At 48.8% G+C, this 15,698-nt stretch overlaps 1 protein-coding gene across 4 annotated transcripts in view; it reads left to right on the forward strand.

Moving 5' to 3' along the window:
* Dennd3 (DENN domain containing 3) overlaps nt 1-15,698 on the forward strand; it is a 57,662-nt gene continuing 41,964 nt past the window's right edge. Inside the window, exons 1-5 of one of the 4 annotated variants that reach the window (XM_087557407.1) lie at nt 1-271; nt 8,774-9,050; nt 9,876-9,991; nt 10,561-10,694; nt 13,748-13,859. Coding sequence is in view for 3 of the 4 variants with exons in the window: in NM_001427258.1 (NP_001414187.1) it covers nt 170-271; nt 8,774-9,050; nt 9,876-9,991; nt 10,561-10,694; nt 13,748-13,859 (741 nt within the window). In the remaining variant the exon portion in view is untranslated. 4 annotated transcript variants of the gene reach the window in all.

Consider the following 15,698-nt stretch of genomic DNA (forward strand, 5'->3'; position numbering starts at 1 on the left):
ATTCCGCGGACGCGGCTGGCTGGCAACCGGCCGAAGAGAAGCGCCGAGGCCTTGTCTGAGGCGCTCTGTGGGGTCTGGCTTGAAGGCGCCAGCGTCCTCTGATTCGAGTCATCGCTGCCGGGCAATCGAGGGCTCGGAGCGCAGTGTGCAAGGCGGTGGCGGGAAGGTCATGGCGGAGCCCTCGGCGCGACACCTGTCGCTGCCCTCGGGGCTGCTGGAGTTGTGCGCGCTGCTGGGTGCCTCTCAAGACAGCCTCCGCGGCCTGGAGCAGGTAAGGGGCGAGACGGGAAACTGAGTTGGGGTGGGGAACAGGGATGTGCCGGCCAAGTATGAGTGGGGCTGGTTTCAGAGGCTACTCACCCCTGCGGTGCTAAAGCCCCAGGGTCAGGTCCCAGCTGTGAGGGATGGTCCCAGATGTGAGTCTCATAGGGAGACTGGCAGCTGGCCTTCCCTCCCTCCGCGCCCACCCAACTCTCAGGGGCAGGGACCAGCTGGACTTGGTGCTTGTGGTGGTGCACATGAGCTTCTGTGCATTGAAGCGTTCCTCGCACTCAGGATGTCGCCATCTGGGGTGAGGTGCTGGCCCAGCGGGGACCTGTAGAGTTCACGGTCAACTGGACAAGATCCTCTCTGAGTAGCGACTTACTGGTTCCCTTTACTGTAACGAGCTTCACTGCCTACTAAGTAATGGGTTCTGTACCCTGCACCGAATAGTGAAGTTTCAGGTGTTAGAATCAACCACCAGCTTTGAATATTTCACTTTTAGTCAGTCTCGCTGCATAGCCGTTTTCTTCCCTTGCTGTGCAGTCCTTCCTCGCTTCTCTCAGTCGGTATCCAGCAGCCAAAGATAGGTTCATCTCCCTGTCTCGGGAAAGACAGCAGCTTCTGAACATCTCATTTCTCCTTATTCTGTGCTATATTTTCTCTTCTTTAAAATTCTGGAACCCAGGTTGATTTCTCACAATCCATTGGTGCCTCTCTTTTTCTTGACTGTTTCATGTTTTTCTTGACAGTTTCATGACTGTGAACTGTCATTTTCTCAGAGATTCCCCTAGTATCCCGTTAGGTCTCTGGAGAGATCATCTGAGTGTTTACACATGACAACGTGGAAAAGCATAAAGGCATGCGTTTTGATTGACGTGCATGGACATTGATGTGCATTATCCAGAGACGATGAGTAGTGGAGACAAAATGGTTGTCACCATGAAAAGTTAAACGTTAGTAAAAGTAACCAAATGAGTGTTAAAGCCTAGATAGTTTCTTCCCTAGGCCAGTGTGACCAGTAAATGGCATTGGTCCCTATGAAAATGATTTGGAGTGTTTTTCACTCCTCTGACATCCCTTCTCAATGCCAGTGTGTCCTCCATTGTCTTTGTGCCTCTCCTTACCAAACAGCACTGCCTTCTTTTTCTTAGAATCGGAAATGACCTGGTTTCACTGTGGTCTATCTGGGCATCTGTCCACGTCTTTGCACCCTGGGTCTTGCAGTGTGCTTCTTGCCTGTTGAGTGTGGGCATGCCTTTGAGAACTGGCTGAGTCAACTGGGGGTATTCAGAGTGGTACTTTCCTGAATTAGGCAGGCCGTAGCACCTCCCAGGTTAGAGGGGGAAGTTTCATGTTAGTTTACCTCATTGTGTGCTCTTGCTTCTGCTAGGAATTTCAAAGAGGGGGCGGGACAGTCCAGAATTAGGGGGAAAAGGAGAGTTAAAAGTGGACTAAACTTTAGAATAATTTTATTTTATGTCAACACCACTGTTACAGTTAGCCAGACATAGCTTTTGTTTGCTTTATTTTCTTGTAGTAATTCTCTTTTGAATGTCCAAGATTTTAAAATAATTTTTTTTAATTTTACTTTTTAAAAAAAGGCATTTTACTGAGTGTGGTGCCTTGCTTCTGTAATTCCAACCCTTGGGAGACTGAGGCAGGAGGACTGCCGTGAGTTTGAATGCAGACCAGGTTATAGAGTAGGTCAACCTGGGTTATAAAGTGAGACCCCTGTCTTCAAAAACAAAGCAAAACAAACCAACCAACCAGCCAACAAACAAACATGTTACAGGGATGGTGGCACAAACCTGTAATCCATGTGCTTGCAAAGGAGAAGCAGGGAGGTAAGGAAGGAGCCCAGGACAGCCTTGGCTGCATATGATTTCAAAAGCCAGCCTGGGCTACACAAGACCCTGCTTCAAAAAACAGTTACCATTTATTTGTGGTCCAAATATTCCTATTTGGTGACATATAAAAACAGAAGACTGGAAGTATAAGAAATAATCCAGTTTAAGATCAAGAGAGGTAGAGTCCTGTTTATTTCTTAGAAGGTGCCCTAACTCTGTTGTATTTCCTAGATGGGGGGGGGGGTGGAGGTGAGAGTGGGGAGGACGAGTCACTTGTTGGAAATCCAAACAGGTATTTCAGAGTTGACCAGGGCCCTCTGTGACTCAATGTGGTTAGTTTTGGTTTCCCCCACCCCTTGGCTGAAGGTGGATCCCATTTTTGGTTGTTTGGATGTGAGGGGATCCACTGGAAATTCATCCAGGAGTAGATGATGTGCTCACACTGCCTTCCACATCATACCAAGGTGAAGTGGCCTTCTGTGTTGTGGGCAGTAGCAGCAACAAAACTTCCTGGACCATGACAGTGTTTTCCACTGGCACCATCCAGTACCGTACTCACTCGCCACACATGGCCACCGAACCCTGGAAGTATGGCTCGTGTGTTGAGGAACACTGTATTTTACATTTAATTTAATTGATCTATTTTATTATTATTACTTTTTTTAAACTTATTTTTTTGCTGGGTGGTGGCACTCCCCAGCATTTGGGAGGCAGAGGCAGGTAGATCTCTGAGTTCGAGGCCAGCCAGGGCTACACAGCGAAAGCTTGTCTCAAAAAATGAAAAAAAGAAAAGAAAAAAACCCACATATTTTTTCTTTATTTTATGTGCATATACTGTATATGTATGTATGTATGCATGCATGCATGTGCATCATGTGCATGCAGTGCCTACAGAGAACAGATAAGAACATTGGATTCCCTGGGACTAGTAGTTGGTTGTGAGTCATCCTATGGGCCATGGGGTTTGAACCTGGGTCCTCTGGAAGAATAGCCAGTGCACTTACCTGTGGAGCCATCTGTTCAGCCCGGTTTTAGTTCCTTTAGATTTCAGTGGCTTCCTGCTGTGACTGTGTTGTATAGCACAGTTCTAGAACATTAAAAACATCTGTGAAATTTTTTATTTCTCTAGCGATATACAATCCTTTAGGGAGGAGTCATGTAGCTTTGTAACAAGACTTAGAAATAAATCTGTAACCCAGTGACTTAGGCTGCTGTGGAGTTTGCTTTTTAAATTGGCTTTTTAAAAAAAAAATGATGATCTTTGAGGGCTGGAGAGATGGCTCAGTGGTAAGAGCACCGACTGCTCTTCCAGAGGTCCTAAGTTCAATTCCCAGCAACCACATGGTGGCTCACAACCATCTGTAATGGGATCCGATGTGTCTTCCAGTGTGTCTGAAGACAGCTACAGTGTGTGTGTGTGTGTGTGTGTGTGTGTGTGTGTGTGTGTGTGTTGTACTGTCTTGTTAATCCAATCATAAAGGCAGAAGTGTTTCCCATGTGAAATGACCTCTGAGACAGTAAGTTAGATTTTTGAACACATTTTTTTTCTCACTGTGAAACTCAGTTTGGACCGGAGCTTGCCATGTAGACCAGGGTGGCCTTGAACTCATGGAGATCCACCTGTCTCTGCTTCTTGGATCCTGGGATTAAAGGGGTGAGCCACTGTTCTGGCTAGTTTAATGTCAACTTGACACAGTCTAGAGCAGTGCTTCTCAACCTTCCTAGCACTGTGCGCAACCCTTTAATACAATTCCTCATGTTGTGGTGACCCCTGGTCATAAAATTATTTCTATTACTACTTCATAATTGTAATTTGCTACTATTAGGAATTGTAAATATCTTGTAAGTGACCCCTATGCAAGGGTCATTTGACTCCCTAAGGGTTCATGGCCCACAGGTTGAGAACTGCTTTTCTAGCGTCATTGGAGAGATGGGAACCTCAATTGAAAAATGCCTACATAAGATCAGGCCATAGGCAAGCTGTAGGGCATTTTTTTTTAAGTTAGTGAGTAGTGGGGGAGAGCCCAGCTCATTGTGGGTGAGGCTGTGGTCCTGGATTCTATAAGAAAGCAGGCTTGAGGGGTTGGGGATTTAGCTCAGTGGTAGAGCACTTGCCTAGCAAGCGCAAGGCCCTGGGTTCGGTCCCCAGCTCCAAAAAAAAAAGAAAAAAGAAAAAAGAAAAAAAAAAAAAAAGAAAGCAGGCTGGATAATGAGAGTAAACCAGTAAGCAGCACCCCTCCATGGCCTCTGCATCAGCTCCTGCCTCCAGCTTCCTGCCCTGTTTGATTTTCTGTTCCGGCTTCCTTTGATGATGACATCCCTTTGGTCATGTGTTTTATCACAATAGTACCCCTTACCAAGACAGCCACCGTGCCTATGTATAGTATCAACTTATTTCTGATTTATTTATTTATTTGATGTGTATGGGTGTTTTGCTTGCATGTATGTCTGTGTGCCAGATACCTTCTGTGTTCAAGGAGGCCTGAAGAGGGCATCAGATGGCCTGGGACTAGAGTTACAGATGCTTGTGAGCTACGCCATGTGGGAGCAGGAACTGAACAAGTTCAACTACTGAGCCATCTCTCCAGGCCCCTGACTACACTATTTTAAGTGGCCAGAGAGAGAATGACACAAGGCATTGGCTTTGGTGTGATGCCACAATCCAGACTGACTGAGGGCTTGGGATTACCAGTTGGCCAGAAATGCAAACCCAGGGGCAGCGTCACCTGAGAGTCATTTGTGCTCCACGAGGGGACAGAGAACTGTAGCCTATTCTCTGACCTTCCCACCCTCACAACCTAGATGATGGAGGAGCACTGATGGGGCAGAGAAACTGGAAGCACTGGGAAGTCAAGGCCTGTGAGGAGACTCTGTGGTACAGGTCTGCAACAGCTTACCTTCTGGCTCTGGTCTGGTAAACTAATGTGAGAGCTGGAGGCCTTTCTGGTGGGTAGGTGGTGTGGGCAGGGAGTTTGAGAGTGAAGCAATCGAAGAACAGCAAAGTCAGTTGGCAGAGGTACTGTATGCTTCAAGACTCCTGAGGCGTAAGTTATACATGACATTGGCCGGGGACACAGGCTGTCCTTTTGCTCGGAGCACACAATGCTCTGATGCATGGACACATGTGACAATGTACACGGGAAGGGATAACGGTAATGCTACTCAGACACTTGAGTGTGGTGCATGGTCAGACAGGTGCGTGCAGGGCCTCTGCCTCCCTCAGGGCACCTGGTGTGGCTAGTTATACCCTGTGGCTCTCTTAGAAGAGTCTGGATGCAGATGCTGGTGGCTGCGTTGTATCAGGTGCGGGAGGTGTCTTCACGATTCAGACAGAACCGTGAGAAGTTTGCTTCTGAATCATAGGCTGTCTGGTGCTCACTTGCAGTCGTGACGTCATGATGGCAGTGAGCCTTGCTCAGGCTCAAGGTGGTGTTTGCCTATGGTGAGGGGAGGATACAGTGTCCACCTGGTTGGAGTAAAGAGATCTAGGTTGGGGCTTGAGCTTCCCGAGTCCCTCCTCTGCTTTTCTCTGTGTGTTTCTCCTGCATGTTACTTCTTCATCCCTAAGACAAGCCTTTCTCACGTAGCTAAAAGAAAAGAAAAACTGTAGGTGGATTTAGGGATTTTTGGAAACCAGTGTATGTAGCCTTGAACCTGAAATGGATCTCTGATCCTTCGTGGGTATGCAGGGAGGCAGTAGAAATGTCTGAGCTGGGGCAAGAGCCTGGGAGCTGTCTGCATTGGCTGCAGGTCTAACTTCACAGGAAGGTAGCCCTGGGAGCCTGGAGTCTGCACCCAAGGACTCCAGTCTGGGAAGAGGGCCCTGCAGCGGGCCAGACTGGAGTAAGGAGAAGACTAGAATTAAGTGGGGGTCCCAGAACACAGTCTACCATGTTACCTGGGCGAACTTGGTTGATCTTGTGACCGATGATTCCTGGTGTAGGGACACTTCCCTCTGTCCCTGTGGCTCTAAGGGGAGCAGAGGTGGAGGGTGGATTGTGTCTTCAGATAACACAAGACCTGTGGGCTCAGCAGCAGACACTCTGTTTCTGCGACTGGAACCATGTTGGGTTGTGGGCCTGCGTCCGCTCCACGACAGAGCACAGCTTCTTGGGGAGGTGCCGACCTTACCAGGCTTCCCCTCACAGTCCATGGCCCTGCAGAGCCATGGACAGTTAGGTTTTTGGTCTCCAGTCCCACAGGTTTGATTTCCCCAAAAGGTGAAGAGATCGGAAATAGAACTTGAATAAACTGGCACAGGTGACTGCTGAGTTTGCTCTCTGCTGACAGATGTTGTTCAGGAAATAATGTTCTTGTGTTAGCAGGGAGCTCTCCTTCTTTCCTCTGATTTTTTTTTCAATTTTTAAAATGTATTTTGTGTGTGTGCCAGGTGTAGGGACATTTTAGTGCCATGCCATGTATGTGGAACTCAGAGGACAACTAGTGGGTTCTAGTGCTGGGACTTGGGTCCTCAGGCTCTTTAGCAAATGCCTTTACCTACTGAGCCATCCTTCCATCCCATTTTTTAAAAAAATTAATCATTCGTTTACATCTCAAATGATATCCCACTTCCCAGTTACCTCTCTACCAACTCCCCATCCCACGTCTGACTTCCCCCACTCCCCTCTATGAGAGAGTTCCCTCACCCACCAGCCCTCTTCTGCCCTACTGCTCCAGTATCCTGCTAAGCTGGGTCATCAAACCTCCCAGGGAACCAGGGCCTCCCCTCCCATTGCTGTCAGGCAAGGCCGTCCTCTGCTACATGTGTATCTGGAGCCATGGACCCCTCCAGGTACACTCCTTGGTTGGTGATCTATGCTCTGGGAGAACTGGGTGGTCAGGCCAGCCTATGTTCTGGGGTTACAATTCCTTTCCACTCCTGCAGTCCTTCCACCAGCTTCTGATGTATTTTCTGTATGTGCCAGGTGTGGGGACATTTTAGTGCCATGCCTTGTGTGTGGAACTCAGAGGACAGGTTCCCTGAGCTGTCTGGTGGTTGGCTCCGAGCATCCACATCTACATTGGTAAGTTGCTGGCCAGACCTCCCAAGGAGCTGCCACACCAGGTTCCTGTCAGCAAGCGCCTCTTGACCACAGCAACAGTGTTGGGTTTGATGTCTGCAGTGTTGGGTTTGATTCCCCAGGTGGGGCAGTCCCTGGATGACCCTTCCTTCAGTCTCTGTTGCATTTTTTGTCCCTGTTCTTCCTTTGGACAGGAACATTTCTGGATTAAAAACTATGAGATCCCATTCCATTCTTTTACTCGGTCACTATTATAACCGAGACTTTGAACTCTGGCCCTCCTTCTGTCACCTCCAGGTGCTAAGATCTGTGTCACCATGCCCAGGTGATCCCCTGGCTTTCACTAAATATTGACTTGTGGTTGTTCCTTTTTTGCTGGTCATGATCCCATCTTTTTTGGGACAGTGTAATCCTTCCTTTCTGCAGCCCTCCCTGACTGCAGCCCTCCCTGACTGCGGCCCTCCCTCTCTGTAATCCTCCCTCTCCCCATTCCCAAGGCACCAGAGATTGCCCATTGCCTGACATACTGTACCAGCTTTCTTTTGTTTGGCAGTACTGGGATGGAACTCAAGGCCTTAAGCAAGCCCTCTACCACCCAGCTACACCACAGCGTTCCAATTTGGGTTTAAAAGAACCTGGACTATCTGTCCAGCTTTTACTGCAGGGAACCATGTATCCAGTGGAGACAGAGACGCCCTTGCATTCTGACTACCAAGGCCTTGCCCATTCCTTTGCTTATCTGTTCAGATTGGCATGGACTGGGCATAACATGAGCGAAATCCCGGGGTGCCTGAATAATACAGCGCCCACACAGGCGTTTGTGCAATATGGCGAAGTTGAGAACTTCTCGGTGTCTGCCCTTCCCCGACCCTTATTTCGGGCACACATGAGCACTCCTGGGGCTTCCCCTGACTGAGCCCTTGACCCTGGTGCTCACCTGTTTGCTGTACTCGGTTGGGAGAGGAAAATGTAGGTGGAGCGGCTTGCTTCCAGCAGCTTGGGGCAGAGCTGGCATTTGAAGTCATATCTGTACATCGGAAGCCAGTTCTAAACTGTGGTGCGTTGTACCAACCGGACAAGTCACTTCTGAATTTCCAGCCTCTGCGGCACCATGTAGGGTCTGGGAAGTTCTGGGAAGAGTCATCTGCTGACCTGAGTCTTAAAGGACAGGGTTCCTCTGCTGAAGCCTGTGCGTGGAGGGGAAGCAGAGATAACCACAGAAAGCCCACCTAGAAAGGACGTTGTGAATGAGGGTGGACATTACAGTAACTTTCCTCTTTTGCATTTAGCTGTGTTGACATGTTTATGAGTGTGCGTGCGTGCGCGCGCGCATGCACGTGTGTGTGTGTGTGTGTGTGTGTGTGTGTGTGTGTGTGTGTGTGTGGAGGTCAGAGGTTGATGGTGGGTATCTTACTTGATCACTTCCCACTTTAGTTACCGAGGCAGGGTTCCCCACTAAACCTGTCACTGGCTAGCTAGTTTGTCCTAGGAACCTTCTGTCTATGTCTCTGGAGTGCCGGAATTATAGGTGGGACACCTTTGATGTGGGTGCTGGGGATCTGAACCCCAGTTCTCCGATTTGCACCTCTGAGCCATCTCCCCAGCCACACACACTGTGACCTCTTCTTTTCCTTTTCTTAGATTGCCCAGAAACGAGGAGTGAACGGCGCCTCTTCCCTTGTCCCTGAAGTTCTGTCTGTTTTTGTACCTCCTTTCACCACAAAAGAGGATGGCCAGGTGGTGGGGGCCAGCTGTACTCTCAGCAAAGGCAGGAGGCGTTCCTTCCGGAAGAAGCGCGAGAAGCCCAGGATGGAGTCCTGGAAGAGCCACCCTGGAGACTCAAAGGGGCCCGATTCTGAGGATGTCACCATCCCAGGAGGTGTGGACCTTCTTGCCCTGCCTCAGCTGTGCTTTCCAGGTACACTGTGGTAGCAGCCTGTGGGGGTCTTGTGCTGGCTCCTCACTGAGTATTCTGCTCCAGAGGTGTCCACAAAGGGGACAACAGGACCTTGGCTTCGTCTGGTTAATGGGATTGAATCAATACCCTCCCCCCCTTCATTGTTTTTTGAGACAGGTTCTTGTTCTGCAGTTCAAACTGGCTGACACACTGAGTCTTCTCGCTTTAGCCTCCGATTCTGGCACCACAGACACACTCGGAGCCCCTGGAAGTCAGTCTTTTTGTTGGGGGAAGTTAAAACTAGAGAGGCCCAAAGAGTGCCTGCACCTCCCTCTCTGTCCCCTGCTTCCTGTTTATGAAAACAAGAGGAACAGGTTGTTGTTCATCTCTGAGCCCAGCAGTGCCAGATGAGAGAGTGTGTGTGTGTGTGTGTGGGCTTCATGCCTCTGCTGGTCTCCAGGAACATTAAATGGCTGGTGTGGCACACTCAGCCTAAGGGCTTGGTCAGGTTCTGTCTCTGGTTCCTCCTCAAGCCTGATGCCCTTTCCTGGCTGCAGGAGTTATAACAGAGGAATAGGTACCAGTTAGTCTGCTGTGCCCAGAAGCATGGTGTGCATGTTACTTCACCACAAGTGTCTACTGGAGGGACTGTGGAGAAACCGCAGGTTGGGGAAGTTCAACAGGACAGAGAGCTGGCTAGAACAGGCCCAAGAGCATCAAAGCTTCAGGTGATGCTAGCATAGGGGAAATGTGCTGTCCATATTGGCTCATTCATAGGTTACATAGGTCTTTGATGCACCATACAGCGGCCACTTGACCTGGCTTCCCCCTTCTTTCTCCCTATAGGGGGTGTGTGTGTGGCTTCGGAACCAAAAGAGGATTACATCCATTTCCTGGTGCTCACGGATGTCTGTGGGAATAGAACCTACGGTGTGGTCGCCCAGTACTATCGACCCCTGCACGTAAGTGGATCTGTTGCTGTCCTCTGAGTTTAGGGAGGGCCTTTTCTCTTGTTGTTTATCGTGGTGTGATAGTACACCTGTCACTTTTTCAGCCATTGTGTCTTGCGTGACTCTGAGACATAGTGTTTCCAGTGCGTGCAACCTCCAGAACATTTTCCTCCCAGCTCAAACTCACTCAGCTCTCGTTGTCACCTCCATCCCCCAGCCCCAGCAACTACTCAGATGCTTTCTGTCTCTAGATTTGTCCTCTGCACACTCCAGGTTGTGGATCTGCCTGGTGCTGGCTCTATTGGAATGTCACCAAAAGCTGTGTCCCGTGTGCCTCTGTGTTCTAGTAGTATGTCCCTGTTCAGCCTGAGGCTGGAGGTCTCCAGGGTGACCACCTGGTCCTTGCTCCCGAAAACCCAGTGCTGCATAGTGTGACCCTTTGCAGGGCCCATCTACACAGATTGGAAGAGCGGGTGGAGACCATCCTTACATGCTGTTTCTGTATGAAATGTCACCCGTCCTCGGTCTGGGCCTGTACTGTCAGCACAGGAAGTGACATGTCCGTGTTGCTCTTTGTCCAGGATGAATACTGTTTCTACAATGGCAAGAGCCACTGGGAGCCCAGCATGAGCTCTGCTAGACGCTTCGTGCCCTTTGCAGTATGTGTGGTGTCCCGGTTCCCATATTATAACTCCCTCAAGGACTGCCTCTCCTGGTAAGTTGGGGCCGATGCTGTTATTAAGAGCTAGGTCAGGTGGGCCATGGTCAGGTGGGCCCAGGAGCACTGTGGGGAAGCCCAAGTTTCTGTCAGTACAACATGAAATCAGGATGGTGGGAGGAAGGCAGCACTGAGGGCTTCAGTTTTGTTATTATTATTTTTTTGTAAAGAACATAGCTATAGTCAGGTGGTGGCAGTGCATGCCTTTAATCACAGCACCAGGGAGGCAGAGGCAGGCAGAGCTCTGTAAGTTTGAGGCCAGCCTGTTCTACAGAGCAAGTTCCAGGTCCACTCAGAGAAATCCTGTCTTCACCCTACTGCCACCACTACCACCAAAAAAAAAAAAAAAAAAAAAAAAAAAAAGAGCATAGCTAGTCACGTGGTACATGCCTTTAATCATAGCACTTGGGAGGCTGAGGCAGGAGGATTACCTTTTGTTTGAGGCTAACCTGCTATAGAGTGGAACCCTGTTTCCAAAACTATACCAATAAGATAAATAAAATAAAGATGAAAAGAGACGTATTTGAAGAAAACTTTGAGCTTTATGACTTGTTTGCTGGATGATTTGGTGACATTCACAAATCCATCAAATCTGGCATTCACAGCCTCTTCTGGTGCTAATGAATGGGAACTCTGAGGACATATGGTGTTTCTGAAACACCAAGAAGGCATTTGCTGGGACTCAATGGATACCTATAATAGGAGGCTGTGATAGAGAAGTGGGATGGGGTTCCTTCCTGGGCATTAGCCGGGTTTAGAGTTCTGGGCTTTGGCCTTTCAGAAATGATGGTTCAAGAGTTAGGGTGTAGTTCAGTTGGTAGATTGTTTGCCCAGCATGAGCAAAGCCCTGGGTTGCGTCTTCATAAACCCAGCCCGTAGAGCACGCCTGCCGTCCCACCACTGCAGAGGCCAAGGCAGAAAAATCAAATGGAATCTTAGCTATATAGGAGTTTGACACTACTCTGGCCACATTTAAGAATTGGCATTTCTGGTTTGACTAAAGACAGAAGGTGGCAAGCGGCAGGAGTTCCCAAGACAGAAGAGCAAACCTCAGACTCACTGACTTGCTAAAAAGGCACTTGTTGTCTTAAGACGCACTTAATCTTTATACTTAGGTCACACTGAGACAAGCACCTGCTGGCCAAACAGGAATCTCAGTGTGCATTCCCAACATTCATATTCGAATTCTAGCACTTTAGTGGTTCACTTTTCAAACACAGCTGCCTCTCAGACATAGTTCATTCTCGAGTCTGCGGTAGACTTTGTAGAACAGAAAGCTTGGTTGGTCTTAGGGAGTGAGATGAGGAAATGCATGTTTACAGAAAGGTCAGGGAGTGATGGAGGGGCCTTAGAACTGGTCCCTCTTCACCTCCTCATTGATGGTCTTCTTCCTTGGAAGCAGACAGCCCTGCCGCCTCCCAGGCCCTCCTCTATAGAGTAGGTGATGGTTTTTTACCGTGGGCTATTAGAAGCCATGGCTGAGGACTGGCGGTCTTTGGAAGACAGCAGGAAGGTGTGTTTTCTCATTCTTCCTGGGCTGGTTTCTCTGTGCCAATGAACTCTGTGCAGCTGACTAATCACATGGTAGCAATGCCTCCTGCTGGGTGCCAGGGCAAACATGTGACATCAAAATGTCCACTGTCATGTATTCTGGGTTCCCTCCGTCTGGGGTCACTGCTGCACTCTCAGAAGTGGGAGCAGCCTGAGAGGAGCAAATGACAGAGATGCAGAATGTATCGTGTGTGGCCTGTGGTAGTCCACACTGCCATCCCAGCCCTCCCTGGAGGGAGGGTCAGGAGTTCAAGTCATCCTTAACTAACAGGCAAGTTTGAGGCCAGCATGGGCTATAAGGTGACCCTGTCTCAATCAACCAATAAAGTGGCATGTCCAAACAGGCTTTGGATATACGTCAGAAACAATGCATTTGTGCTGGGGACAGTAGACTGCAGGCAGTTTTATTTTAAAAAGTATTACCTTGATACTATTATGTTTTTACAATAAATACAAATATGGAATACTGGCTTTTTTTTCTAAGATTTATTTTATTTATGTGAGAACACTTCAGACACACCAGAAGAGGGCATCAGATCCCATTACAGATGGCTGTGAGCCACCATGTGGTTGCTGGGAATTGAACTCGGGACCTCTGGAAGAGCAGTCAGTGCTCTTAACCACTGAACCATCTCTCCAGACCCAAATACTGGCTTTTCCTATGTCCTAACTTAAGTCGTGTGAGGAGTTATATTTAGTATTTTTGTAAAATGGGAAGTGCTTGACTGTGGTTGTGATGAGGAGGCTGTCTTTTCTGGGGCCCCATGGGTACCCGCTTAGCCCCATGAGCACAGTCCGTCTCCACTCAGCCGTGATCTCTAGGCTTTTTACAGTTCCGTAGGCGGGTCACTTTCTCACCTGGTCAGAGCTCCCTCCTTAGGGCCAAATTGTCACTGACCCACTCCCTTGGGGTCCCAACTGCACTTTTGCATGCAGTCATGAAGATCAATTTTCTTGAGGTGCAATGGAGTGTCTGTGTAGGTTCCCCATTTGTATCCCCTATGACTACTTCTAAGATATTCTGCCCTTCAATTAGCTCCCCTGGGACAGGCCTCTGTTCCAAGGCTGCCACTTACCAATTTTATTGGTTATTTCTCAGTTGGCTCGATGCTTGTTTTTATTTGTCTGTCTGTGTGTTTTTTTTGTTTGTTTTTTTGACAGGATCTCTATGTAGCCTAGGCTAGACCCTCCTACCTCAGCCTGAGTGCTGATCCCTCTTCACCTCCTCACTGAGGTGTCATGTATGCCATACCTGGCCACCCAGACATTTTCAAGTTTTACTTCAGAAGTGTGGATGCACTTTGGAACCTTCCTCAGAAACTTCAAAACGTCATGTCTCTCACTGAAGCGTAACGTGCACTCTGTTATACACACACAGTCTAGCTATTTTTTTTCCCCACAAACCCCTGTGTGATCGGCAGCCAGATAAACAAAGGGTGTCGATCGGACTGCCATTGTACTTTGTGACATTATGGTTTTTGTTTTTGTTTAAATTTCAGTTTACTGACTCATCTGAAGCTCTGTAAAGACTTTGAAGTTGACAATCACATAAAGGATTTTGCTGCGCGACTGTCCTTAATACCTAGTCCCCCGCCTGGGCCGCTCCACTTGGTAAATGAGACCTGGAAATGGGCTGGGTTTTTCTGCAGTGTGTTGAAGGCAGTAGAATCTAAATGTTTTAAACTGTTTCAAGTTTCAGCCATGTTTAGCCTGGTCTCCAGATGCTGGTCCCCTGGAGCCCTCCCTGAATGGCTTTACATGCTCACCTCTGCAGGGACAAGTTAGATATTTGGACTTGGGCTTTGCTGAGTGGCGTGACTGGCAGAGCTGGTCATGTGCGATGGGTCTGTTTAGTATTAACTCGTGAGATCCCATTTCTTGCTCTTTAGAAGCTACGTCACCCAACGTTCAGTCTCAGGAGGTCCTGTTACTTTACCTAAGTTTGAAGCCGTCTCTTCATCTGCGTGTCTTGGATGTTGGGTACCAGGCTTACCTTACTGCGTTGGGTAACAGCAGAAGGGTATTTCTCACCTGGGCTCCAGCCAGGAAACGTTACTAGCTCTTTTAGTTCTCAGAGGGACAACTCCAGAGACTATCCCATCCCGCTGGGAGCTGGGAAGGCACGGTGCTGTTCTTGGCAGTAAGAAGGTGTGGCAGCAGCTTCTCTCATCTTGGAGGGTCAGGAAGCAGAGGCTAGACCGGAACTAAGTCTGGGATTTAGTGATCAGAGGCCCACCCGTAGTTCTCTTTGATCACCCAGCCCTCAATTCTGTTTTGTTTTGTTTTGTTTTGTTTTGTTTTGTTTTGTTTTGTTTTGTTTTGAGATAGGGTTTCAGAACTGTTTCCCTGGCTGTCCAGGAACTCACTCTGTAGACTAGGCTAGCCTCAAACTCAGATTCACCTGCCTCTGCCTCCGGACTGTTGGAATTAAAGGCACATGCTATCAGCTTAGCCCTTGTTTGCCCAAACCGACCCACCAGCGAGGGCTGAGGTCAGGTCGGAGATGGGGCAGCCGGCACCTACCACTACACACCCTATTTTGAGTGGTGGGTGAGACCTCGGAGCTATGCGAGTGGGTACTGCTCATTGCTTCCTGTTTGCTCTAGACACACAGACTATGTGAGTCCTCTTTTTTTGTTTTTGATTTTTTTGTTTGTTTGTTTGAGACCAGGTCTCATTATAGCCATGGCTGGCTGAAACTCAGACCAGGCTGGCCTTGAACTCATAGATCCATCACCTCTGCCTTTCAAGGGCTGATCAAAGCTTCACATATGTGCATCAATCCCATGGGTGTGGCCACAGGGCTCTTCTCTGTGTTCTGTGGCTCCTGTGCACCCCTCAGAAGGGGCTGCAGCTTAGCTCTTCTCTGCATGTTCTCCGTCTCCCTTCTATTATGTAGTTGTTCTGCTGGGTGCATACACGGCCTTACAGTGCGTGAGGAGCATTCTGCCATTGAGTATACCCCTTCAGGCCTCTTTTGACTTTGAGACAGGACTTCCTAAGTTGCCCAATCTAGCCAGGAACTCACTGTGTAGCCCAGGTTGGCCTTGGACTATTACCCCACTGCCTCAGTTTTCAAATAGCTGGGATTCTAGGCCTGAGCCACAAGCTCAGCTACTGTATTCCTTTGCCTGGTGGTGCTGTGTATTCAGAGACAGGGACGTGCTAGGCCAGTGTTCAACCATGAGCCCCTCCTAGCCCACCTGCCTCATTTGAAATGGGTGCCGTTTCTGGAGACACCCTGGCCCTTGCAATCTCAGAGCCCCTGCGTGTTAGGAAGCATGAGGTGGCACTGTTACCACCAAGAGACTATTGTTTTCTTGTTTTCCACTTTTTTATAGGGAGATACATTTGACACAGGAACTTGTATGACTGGAAGTCTGAGGAGTGTGTCCCCCCAACTTTGACTTTGTGTCAGTAGTTCTGCTCCCCATCTGATCTGATGCCCCT

The sequence above is a fragment of the Rattus norvegicus genome, chromosome 7 (assembly GCF_021556685.1).
Source record: "Rattus norvegicus strain SHRSP/BbbUtx chromosome 7, alternate assembly SHRSP_T2T, whole genome shotgun sequence".
Lineage (NCBI taxonomy): Eukaryota > Metazoa > Chordata > Mammalia > Rodentia > Muridae > Rattus > Rattus norvegicus.